At 67.9% G+C, this 10,555-nt stretch overlaps 1 protein-coding gene across 2 annotated transcripts in view; it reads left to right on the top strand.

Annotated features, from left to right (window-relative positions):
* Positions 1 to 9,442: 9,442 nt before the first annotated feature.
* kdm5a (lysine demethylase 5A) overlaps positions 9,443 to 10,555 on the top strand; it is a 241,156-nt gene continuing 240,043 nt past the window's right edge. Inside the window, exon 1 of one of the 2 annotated variants that reach the window (XM_067999951.1) lies at positions 9,443 to 9,893. In XM_067999951.1, coding sequence (XP_067856052.1) covers positions 9,747 to 9,893 — 147 coding nt within the window. In that variant the 5' untranslated portion in view covers positions 9,443 to 9,746. The remainder of the gene's footprint in view (positions 9,894 to 10,555) is intronic. The other variant, XM_067999950.1, reaches the window with a different exon arrangement.

Here is a 10,555-nt window from a genome sequence, read left to right as displayed (position 1 = left end):
GGAAGGGGAGGGAGCGAGTGAGGAATGAGGGCAGGGGGGGGGGGGGAGTGAGGAATGAGGGCAGGGGGGGGGGGAGTGAGGAATGAGGGCGGGGGGGGGGGGAGTGAGGAATGAGGGCGGGGGGGGGGGGAGTGAGGAATGGGGGCGGGGGGGGTGAGGAATGAGGGCGGGGGGGGGGGGGGGTGAGGAATGAGGGCAGGGGGGGGGGGGTGAGGAATGAGGGCAGGGGGGGGGGGGTGAGGAATGAGGGCAGGGGGGGGGGGGTGAGGAATGAGGGCAGGGGGGGGGGGGGTGAGGAATGAGGGCAGGGGGGGGGGGGTGAGGAATGAGGGCAGGGGGGGGGGGTGAGGAATGAGGGCAGGGGGGGGGGGGTGAGGAATGAGGGCAGGGGGGGGGGTGAGGAATGAGGGCAGGGGGGGGGTGAGGAATGAGGGCGGGGGGGGGGGGGTGAGGAATGAGGGCGGGGGGGGGGGGTGAGGAATGAGGGCAGGGGGGGGGGGGGTGAGGAATGAGGGCAGGGGGGGGGGGGGGTGAGGAATGAGGGCAGGGGGGGGGGGGGTGAGGAATGAGGGCAGGGGGGGGGGGGTGAGGAATGGGGGCGGGGGGGGGGAGTGAGGAATGGGGGCGGGGGGGGGGGAGTGAGGAATGGGGGCGGGGGGGGGGGTGAGGAATGAGGGCAGGGGGGGGGGGGTGAGGAATGAGGGCAGGGGGGGGGGGTGAGGAATGAGGGCAGGGGGGGGGGGGGTGAGGAATGAGGGCAGGGGGGGGGGGGTGAGGAATGGGGGCGGGGCGGGGGGGGGGGGTGAGGAATGGGGGCGGGGCGGGGGGGGGGGGTGAGGAATGGGGGCGGGGCGGGGGGGGGGTGAGGAATGAGGGCAGGGGGGGGGGGGTGAGGAATGAGGGCAGGGGGGGGGGGGGTGAGGAATGAGGGCAGGGGGGGGGGGTGAGGAATGAGGGCAGGGGGGGGGGGGTGAGGAATGAGGGCAGGGGGGGGGGGTGAGGAATGAGGGCAGGGGGGGGGGGTGAGGAATGAGGGCAGGGGGGGGGGTGAGGAATGAGGGCAAGGGGGGGGGGTGAGGAATGAGGGCAAGGGGGGGGGGTGAGGAATGAGGGCAGGGGGGGGGGGTGAGGAATGAGGGCAGGGGGGGGGGTGAGGAATGAGGGCAGGGGGGGGGGTGAGGAATGAGGGCAGGGGGGGGGGTGAGGAATGAGGGCAGGGGGGGGGGTGAGGAATGAGGGCAGGGGGGGGGGTGAGGAATGAGGGCAGGGGGGGGGTGAGGAATGAGGGCAGGGGGGGGGGTGAGGAATGAGGGCAGGGGGGGGGGTGAGGAATGAGGGCAAGGGGGGGGGTGAGGAATGAGGGCAAGGGGGGGGTGAGGAATGAGGGCAGGGGGGGGGGTGAGGAATGAGGGCAGGGGGGGGGGTGAGGAATGAGGGCAGGGGGGGGGTGAGGAATGAGGGCAGGGGGGGGGGTGAGGAATGAGGGCAGGGGGGGGGGTGAGGAATGAGGGCAAGGGGGGGGGTGAGGAATGAGGGCAAGGGGGGGGGTGAGGAATGAGGGCAAGGGGGGGGGTGAGGAATGAGGGCAAGGGGGGGGGGTGAGGAATGAGGGCAAGGGGGGGGGGTGAGGAATGAGGGCAAGGGGGGGGGGTGAGGAATGAGGGCAAGGGGGGGGGGGAGTGAGGAATGAGGGCGGGGGGGGGGGGAGTGAGGAATGGGGGCGGGGGGGGGGGGAGTGAGGAATGGGGGGGGGGGGGTGAGGAATGAGGGCAGGGGGGGGGGGGTGAGGAATGAGGGCAGGGGGGGGGGGGTGAGGAATGAGGGCAGGGGGGGGGGGGTGAGGAATGAGGGCAGGGGGGGGGGGGTGAGGAATGAGGGCAGGGGGGGGGGGTGAGGAATGAGGGCAGGGGGGGGGGGTGAGGAATGAGGGCAGGGGGGGGGGGGTGAGGAATGAGGGCAGGGGGGGGGTGAGGAATGAGGGCGGGGGGGGGGGGGTGAGGAATGAGGGCGGGGGGGGGGGGGGTGAGGAATGAGGGCAGGGGGGGGGGGGTGAGGAATGAGGGCAGGGGGGGGGGGGGGTGAGGAATGAGGGCAGGGGGGGGGGGGTGAGGAATGAGGGCAGGGGGGGGGGGTGAGGAATGGGGGCGGGGGGGGGAGTGAGGAATGGGGGCGGGGGGGGGGGAGTGAGGAATGGGGGCGGGGGGGGGGGTGAGGAATGAGGGCAGGGGGGGGGGGTGAGGAATGAGGGCAGGGGGGGGGGGTGAGGAATGAGGGCAGGGGGGGGGGGGGTGAGGAATGAGGGCAGGGGGGGGGGGTGAGGAATGGGGGCGGGGCGGGGGGGGGGGGGTGAGGAATGGGGGCGGGGCGGGGGGGGGGGGTGAGGAATGGGGGCGGGGCGGGGGGGGGGGTGAGGAATGAGGGCAGGGGGGGGGGGGTGAGGAATGAGGGCAGGGGGGGGGGGGGTGAGGAATGAGGGCAGGGGGGGGGGGTGAGGAATGAGGGCAGGGGGGGGGGGTGAGGAATGAGGGCAGGGGGGGGGGGGTGAGGAATGAGGGCAGGGGGGGGGGGTGAGGAATGAGGGCAGGGGGGGGGGTGAGGAATGAGGGCAAGGGGGGGGGGTGAGGAATGAGGGCAAGGGGGGGGGGTGAGGAATGAGGGCAGGGGGGGGGGGTGAGGAATGAGGGCAGGGGGGGGGGTGAGGAATGAGGGCAGGGGGGGGGGTGAGGAATGAGGGCAGGGGGGGGGGTGAGGAATGAGGGCAGGGGGGGGGGTGAGGAATGAGGGCAGGGGGGGGGGTGAGGAATGAGGGCAGGGGGGGGGTGAGGAATGAGGGCAGGGGGGGGGGTGAGGAATGAGGGCAAGGGGGGGGGTGAGGAATGAGGGCAAGGGGGGGGTGAGGAATGAGGGCAGGGGGGGGGGTGAGGAATGAGGGCAGGGGGGGGGGTGAGGAATGAGGGCAGGGGGGGGGTGAGGAATGAGGGCAGGGGGGGGGGTGAGGAATGAGGGCAGGGGGGGGGGTGAGGAATGAGGGCAAGGGGGGGGGTGAGGAATGAGGGCAAGGGGGGGGGTGAGGAATGAGGGCAAGGGGGGGGGTGAGGAATGAGGGCAAGGGGGGGGGGTGAGGAATGAGGGCAAGGGGGGGGGGTGAGGAATGAGGGCAAGGGGGGGGGTGAGGAATGAGGGCAAGGGGGGGGGTGAGGAATGAGGGCAAGGGGGGGGGGGGTGAGGAATGAGGGCAAGGGGGGGGGTGAGGAATGAGGGCAAGGGGGGGGGGGTGAGGAATGAGGGCAAGGGGGGGGGGGTGAGGAATGAGGGCAAGGGGGGGGGGGTGAGGAATGAGGGCAAGGGGGGGGGTGAGGAATGAGGGCAAGGGGGGGGTGAGGAATGAGGGCAAGGGGGGGGGGTGAGGAATGAGGGCAAGGGGGGGGGGTGAGGAATGAGGGCAAGGGGGGGGTGAGGAATGAGGGCAGAGGGGGGGGATGAGGGCAGAGGGGGGGGAATGAGGGCAGAGGGGGGGGGGAATGAGGGCAGAGGGGGGGGAATGAGGGCAGAGGGGGGGGGAATGAGGGCAGAGGGGGGGGGGAATGAGGGCAGAGGGGGGGGGAATGAGGGCAGAGGGGGGGGAATGAGGGCAGAGGGGGGGGGAATGAGGGCAGAGGGGGGGGGAATGAGGGCAGAGGGGGGGGAATGAGCGAGTGAGCGAGGGGGAGGGAGGGAGCGAGTGAGGGGGGGAGGGGGAGCGAGTGAGCAGGGGGGAGGGAGGGAGGGGGAGGGAGGGAGGGGGGAGGGGGAGGGAGGGAGGGAGCGAGTGGGGGGGAGGGAGCGAGTGAGGGGGAGGGGAGGGGGGGTGGGAGCGAGTGAGGGGGAGGGGAGGGGGGGAGTGAGCGAGTGAGGGGGAGGGAGCGAGTGAGGGGGAGGGGGAGGGAGGGTGAGGGAGGGAGCGAGTGAGAGGAGGGGGAGGGAGGGAGCGAGTGAGGGGGAGGGGAGGGGGGAGGGGGGAGGGAGCGAGTGAGGGGGAGGGGGAGGGAGGGAGCGAGTGAGCGGGGGGGAGCGAGTGAGCGGGGGGGAGGGGGAGGGGGGAGGGGGAAGGGGAGGGAGGGGGATGGAGGGAGCGAGTGAGGGGGGGAGGGGGGAGCGAGTGAGCGGGGGGAGGGAGGAGGGAGGGGGAGCGAGTGAGGGGGAGCGAGTGAGGGGGGGAGGGGGGAGGGGGGAGGGGGGGAGCGAGTGAGGGGGGGAGGGGAGGGGGGGAGCGAGTGAGGGGGAGGAGGGGAGGGGGGAGCGAGTGAGGGGGGGGAGGGGGGAGGGGAGGGGGGAGCGAGTGAGGAGGGGAGGGGGGAGGGGGGAGGGGAGGGGGGGAGCGAGTGAGCGAGGGGGAGGGGGGAGGGGGGTGAGGGGGAGGGAGGGAGCGAGTGAGGGGGGGAGGGGGGAGCGAGTGAGCGGGAGGGAGGGAGGGGGGAGGGGGAGGGAGGGAGGGGGAGGGAGGGAGGGAGCGAGTGGGGGGGAGGGAGCGAGTGAGGGGGAGGGGGGAGGGGGGGTAGCGAGTGAGGGGGGGAGCGAGCGAGTGAGGGGGAGGCGGGGAGGGAGGGAGCGAGTGAGGGAGGGAGGGAGCAAGTGAGGGGGGAGGGAGGGAGGGAGCGAGTGAGGAATGAAGGCAGAGGGGGGAGGGAGTGAATGAGGGCAGAGGGGGGGAGGGAGTGAGTGAGGAATGAGGGCGGGGGAGGGGAGGAGGAGGGAGGGGGGAATGAGGGCAGAGGGGGGAGGGGGGAATGAGGGCAGAGGGGGGGAGGGGCAGGGAGTGAGTGAGGAATGAGGGCAGGGCAGGGAGTGAGTGAGGAATGAGGGCAGGGGAGGGGAGGGAGTGAGTGAGGAATGAGGGCAGAAGGGGGAGGGAGTGAGTGAGGAATGAGGGCAGAGGGTGGGAGGGAGTGAATGAGGGCAGAGGGGGGAGGGAGTGAGTGAGGAATGAGGGCGGGGGAGGGGAGGAGGAGGGAGGGGGGAATGAGGGCAGAGGGGGGAGGGGCAGGGAGTGAGTGAGGAATGAGGGCAGGGGAGGGGAGGGAGTGAGTGAGGAATGAGGGCAGAGGGGGGAGGGAGTGAGTGAGGAATGAGGGCAGAGGGGGGAGGGAGTGAGTGAGGAATGAGGGCAGAGGGGGGAGGGAGTGAGTGAGGAATGAGGGCAGAGGGTGGGAGTGAGTGAGTGAGGAATGAGGGCGGGGGAGGGGAGGAGGAGGAGGAGGGAGGGGGGAATGAGGGCTGAGGGGCGAGTGGCAGGGAGTGAGGAATGAGGGCAGAGGGGGGAGTGAGTGAGGAATGAGGGCAGCGGGGGGAGGGGCAGGGAGTGAGTGAGGAATGAGGGCAGAGGGGGAGGGAGTGATTGAGGAATGATGGCAGGGGGGAGGGAGTGAGTGAGGAATGAGGGCAGAGGGGGAGTGAGTGAGTGAGGAATGAGGGCAGGGGGGAGGGAGGGGGAATGAGGGCAGAGGGGGGAGGGGCAGGGAGTGAGGAATGAGGGCAGAGGGGGGAGTGAGTGAGGAATGAGGGCAGAGGGGGGAGGGGCAGGGAGTGAGTGAGGAATGAGGGCAGGGGAGGGGAGGGAGTGAGTGAGGAATGAGGGCGGGGGAGTGAGTGAGTGAGGAATGAGGGCAGGGGGGAGGGGAGGAGGAGGGAGTGGGAATGAGGGCAGAGGGGGAGGGGCAGGGAGTGAGGAATGAGGGCAGGGGAGGGAGTGAGTGAGGAATGAGGGCAGGGGGGAGGGAGTGAGTGAGGAATGAGGGCAGAGAGGGGAGGGAGGGAGTGAGGAATGAGGGGGAGGGAGGGGGAATGAGGGCAGAGGGGGGAGGGGCAGGGAGTGAGGAATGAGGGCAGAGGGGGGAGTGAGTGAGGAATGAGGGCGGGGGGAGGGGAGGAGGAGGGAGGGGGGAATGAGGGCAGAGGGGGGAGGGGCAGGGAGTGAGTGAGGAATGAGGGGAGGGGAGGGAGTGAGTGAGGAATGAGGGCAGAGGGGGGAGGGAGTGAGTGAGGAATGAGGGCAGAGGGTGGGAGGGAGTGAATGAGGGCAGAGGGGGGAGGGAGTGAGTGAGGAATGAGGGTGGGGGAGGGGAGGAGGAGGGAGGGGGGAATGAGGGCAGAGGGGGGAGGGGCAGGGAGTGAGTGAGGAATGAGGGCAGGGGAGGGGAGGGAGTGAGTGAGGAATGAGGGCAGAGGGGGGAGGGAGTGAGTGAGGAATGAGGGCAGAGGGGGGGAGGGAGTGAGTGAGGAATGAGGGCGGGGGGAGGGGAGGAGGAGGGAGGGGGGAATGAGGGCAGAGGGGGGAGGGGCAGGGAGTGAGGAATGAGGGCAGAGGGGGGAGTGAGTGAGGAATGAGGGCAGCGGGGGGAGGGGCAGGGAGTGATTGAGGAATGAGGGCAGGGGAGGGAGTGAGTGAGGAATGAGGGCAGGGGGAGGGAGGGGGAATGAGGGCAGAGGGGGGAGGGGCAGGGAGTGAGGAATGAGGGCAGAGGGGGGAGTGAGTGAGGAATGAGGGCAGAGGGGGGAGGGGCAGGGAGTGAGTGAGGAATGAGGGCAGGGGAGGGGAGGGAGTGAGTGAGGAATGAGGGCGGGGGAGGGAGTGAGTGAGGAATGAGGGCAGGGGGGAGGGGAAGAGGAGGGAGTGGGAATGAGGGGGGAGGGGCAGGGAGTGAGGAATGAGGGCAGAGGGGGGAGGGGCAGGGAGTGAGTGAGGAATGAGGGCAGTGGAGGGAGTGAGTGAGGAATGAGGGCAGGGGGGAGGGAGTGAGTGAGGAATGAGGGCAGAGAGGGGAGGGAGGGAGTGAGGAATGAGGGGGAGGGAGGGGGAATGAGGGCAGAGGGGGGAGGGGCAGGGAGTGAGGAATGAGGGCAGAGGGGGGAGTGAGTGAGGAATGAGGGCAGGAGGGACTGGGAATGAGGGCAGAGGGGGGAGGGGCAGGGAGTGAGTGAGGAATGAGGGCAGTGGAGGGAGTGAGTGAGGAATGAGGGCAGAGGGGGGAGGGGCAGGGAGTGAGTGAGGAATGAGGGCAGGGGAGGGAGGGAGTGAGGAATGAGGGCAGGGGGGAGGGAGTGAGTGAGGAATGAGGGCAGAGAGGGGAGGGAGGGAGTGAGGAATGAGGGGGAGGGAGGGAGTGAGGAATGAGGGCAGGGGGGAGGGAGTGAGTGAGGAATGAGGGCAGAGAGGGGAGGGAGGGAGTGAGGAATGAGGGGGAGGGAGGGGGAATGAGGGCAGGGGGGGAGGGGCAGGGAGTGAGGAATGAGGGCAGAGGGGGGGAGTGAGTGAGGAATGAGGGCAGAGGGGGGAGGGGCAGGGAGTGAGTGAGGAATGAGGGCAGAGGGGGAGGGAGTGAGTGAGGAATGAGGGCAGAGGGGGAGGGGCAGGGAGTGAGGGAGGGGGAGGGAGTGAGTGAGGAATGAGGGCAGAGGGGGGAGGGGAGGGGAGGGAGTGAGTGAGGAATGAGGGGGAAGGGGGAGGGAGTGAGTGAGGAATGAGGGCAGAGGGGGGAGGGCAGAGGAGGAGGACGGGCAGATTAAAGGGCACTGGGCACAGGGTGCGGGCACTCCATTAAAGGGCACTGGGCACAGGGTGCGGGCACTCCATTAAAGGGCACTGGGCACAGGGTGCGGGCACTCCATTAAAGGGGACAGAGTCCGGGCACTCCATTAAAGGTGACAGAGTCCGGGCACTCCATTAAAGGGCACAGAGTCCGGGCACTCCATTAAAGGGCACAGAGTCCGGGCACTCCATTAAAGGGCACAGAGTCCGGGCACTCCATTAAAGGGCACTGGGCACAGGGTGCGGGCACTCCATTAAAGGGCACTGGGCACAGGGTGCGGGCACTCCATTAAAGGGCACTGGGCACAGGGTGCGGGCACTCCATTAAAGGGGTCAGAGTCCGGGCACTCCATTAAAGGGGACAGAGTCCGGGCACTCCATTAAATGGGACAGAGTCCGGGCACTCCATTAAAGGGGACAGAGTCCGGGCACTCCATTAAAGGGCACAGGGTCCGGGCACTCCATTAAAGGGCACAGGGTCCGGGCACTCCATTAAAGGGCACAGAGTCCGGGCACTCCATTAAAGGGGACAGAGTCCGGGCACTCCATTAAAGGGGACAGAGTCCGGGCACTCCATTAAAGGGGACAGAGTCCGGGCACTCCATTAAAGGGGACAGAGTCCGGGCACTCCATTAAAGGGGACAGGGTCCGGGCACTCTATTAAAGGGCACAGAGTCCGGGCACTCCATTAAAGGGCACAGAGTCCGGGCACTCCATTAAAGGGCACAGAGTCCGGGCACTCCATTAAAGGGCACAGAGTCCGGGCACTCCATTAAAGGGCACAGAGTCCGGGCACTCCATTAAAGAGCACAGAGTCCGGGCACTCCATTAAAGGGCACAGAGTCCGGGCACTCCATTAAAGGGCACAGAGTCCGGGCACTCCATTAAAGGTCACAGAGTCCGGGCACTCCATTAAAGGGGACAGAGTCCGGGCACTCCATTAAAGGGCACTGGGCACAGGGTCCGGGCACTCCATTAAAGGGCACTGGGCACAGGGTCCGGGCACTCCATTAAAGGGCACTGGGCACAGGGTCCGGGCACTCCATTAAAGGGCACTGGGCACAGGGTCCGGGCACTCCATTAAAGGGCACTGGGCACAGAGTCCGGGCACTCCATTAAAGGGCACTGGGCACAGGGTCCGGGCACTCCATTAAAGGGCACTGGGCACAGAGTCCGGGCACTCCATTAAAGGGCACTGGGCACAGGGTCCGGGCACTCCATTAAAGGGCACTGGGCACAGAGTCCGGGCACTCCATTAAAGGGGACAGGGCACAGGGTCCGGGCACTCCATTAAAGGGCACTGGGCACAGGGTCCGGGCACTCCATTAAAGGGGACAGGGCACAGGGTCCGGGTACTCCATTAAAGGGGACAGGGCACAGGGTCCGGGCACTCCATTAAAGGGGACTGGGCACAGGGTCCGGGCACTCCATTAAAGGGCACTGGGCACAGAGTCCGGGCACTCCATTAAAGGGCACTGGGCACAGAGTCCGGGCACTCCATTAAAGGGGACAGGGCACAGGGTCCGGGCACTCCATTAAAGGGCACTGGGCACAGGGTCCGGGCACTCCATTAAAGGGGACAGGGCACAGGGTCCGGGCACTCCATTAAAGGGGACAGGACACAGGGTCCGGGCACTCCATTAAAGGGCACTGGGCACAGGGTCCGGGCACTCCATTAAAGGGCACGGCCGCTGATTGAGGCGGGGCCCCCAGTTCGCGAGAAGGCGGTTTTATTGCGGGGACTATTTGCTGTGCGGTGGGATATGTGTGTGTGTGGGTGTGAGGCGGCGGGCGCGCGGCCGCGGTGGTGGGATATGTGTGTGTGGGTGTGAGGCGGCGGGCGCGCGGCCGCGGTGGTGCGCGCACTGGAGCAGGCGCTCGTGCCCGTGCGGGCTGTTGTCTGAGGCCGTGCCCGAGGTTGGGGGGGACGAGCCGGAGGCGGGCGATGATGTCCGGGGTTGGGGCCTGAGTGGAGTGGAACGGGAGGCGGGGATCAGCAGCCGCCCGGAGCCCGAGGCCCGAGGCGTTGTGTTGGGGAGAGGCCGTGCTGAGCTGAGCTGAGCGGAGGAGCAGGAGCCGGGATGCGGCGCTGAGGCGGCCCCGGCCCCGGCCCCCCCCGGGCCCCCTCTTTGTGTCGGGGATTGTTGGCCGATTGGCTTCCCTCGGGGCACCCGCCGCCATCATGTGGATTTTCTCGGAGTTTATCCCGCCGCCCGAGTGCCCGGTGTTCGAGCCGAGCTGGGAGGAGTTTAGCGAGCCGCTGGCCTACATCAACAAGATCCGGCCCATCGCCCAGCGCAGCGGCATCTGCAAAATCCGCCCGCCCAAGGTAAAGGCCCCCGCCCCCCCCCCTCGCTGCTGATTGTAACTGTGGGTCGCTGCGGCCCGGCCCGGCCCATTGATCCGAGTGTGGGCACGGGTCTGGTGGCCAGCAGGAGCCGGGGAGCCGGCCCAGTGTTAGTGCCGCGCTTCGCTGTCGGTTGTTCAGGCCAGGTGTGGAGGGGAGAGCGGTGCAATTGGGCAGGAGCTCCGGCACAAAGCAGCTGAGGAGGGGACCCTGGAGACGGGGCAGGTGGAAGGCTCCGGGTCCGGGTCCGGGTACTGCGGCCAAAAGCAGCAGCAGTGGGGGACGCGCCACTGGTTAGTCTCTTATTCTATATTAAAAAAATCAGGGCAAACAGCAGGGAGGAAGTTCAGTTCATCACCACATCGGTTCAGGTTGAGCCATGCAGGAATCAAACCTGCATCATCCGGATCACAGGCAGACACAGTGTTACGGGTAAACTCAGTCGCCTATTACGTGGCCCTGGGTTTAAAGAACACTGAACCTTGGGTATCGCTCAACGAAAATAGACTGGAGCTCCTTGTACATGGAATCATAGAATAATACAGTACAGAAGGCTGCCGTTTGGCCCACCGTGCTTGTGCCAGCTCTTTGAAAGCTGTCCAATTAGTGACTTCTATTTTGAGTGTTGCCAACCTTTTAAGTCA

This window comes from Heptranchias perlo, chromosome 18 (genome assembly GCF_035084215.1).
Source record: "Heptranchias perlo isolate sHepPer1 chromosome 18, sHepPer1.hap1, whole genome shotgun sequence".
Classification (NCBI taxonomy): domain Eukaryota; kingdom Metazoa; phylum Chordata; class Chondrichthyes; order Hexanchiformes; family Hexanchidae; genus Heptranchias; species Heptranchias perlo.
The sequence above is the reverse complement of the archived record's forward strand: the minus strand, read 5'-3'. Positions and strand labels throughout refer to the sequence as shown.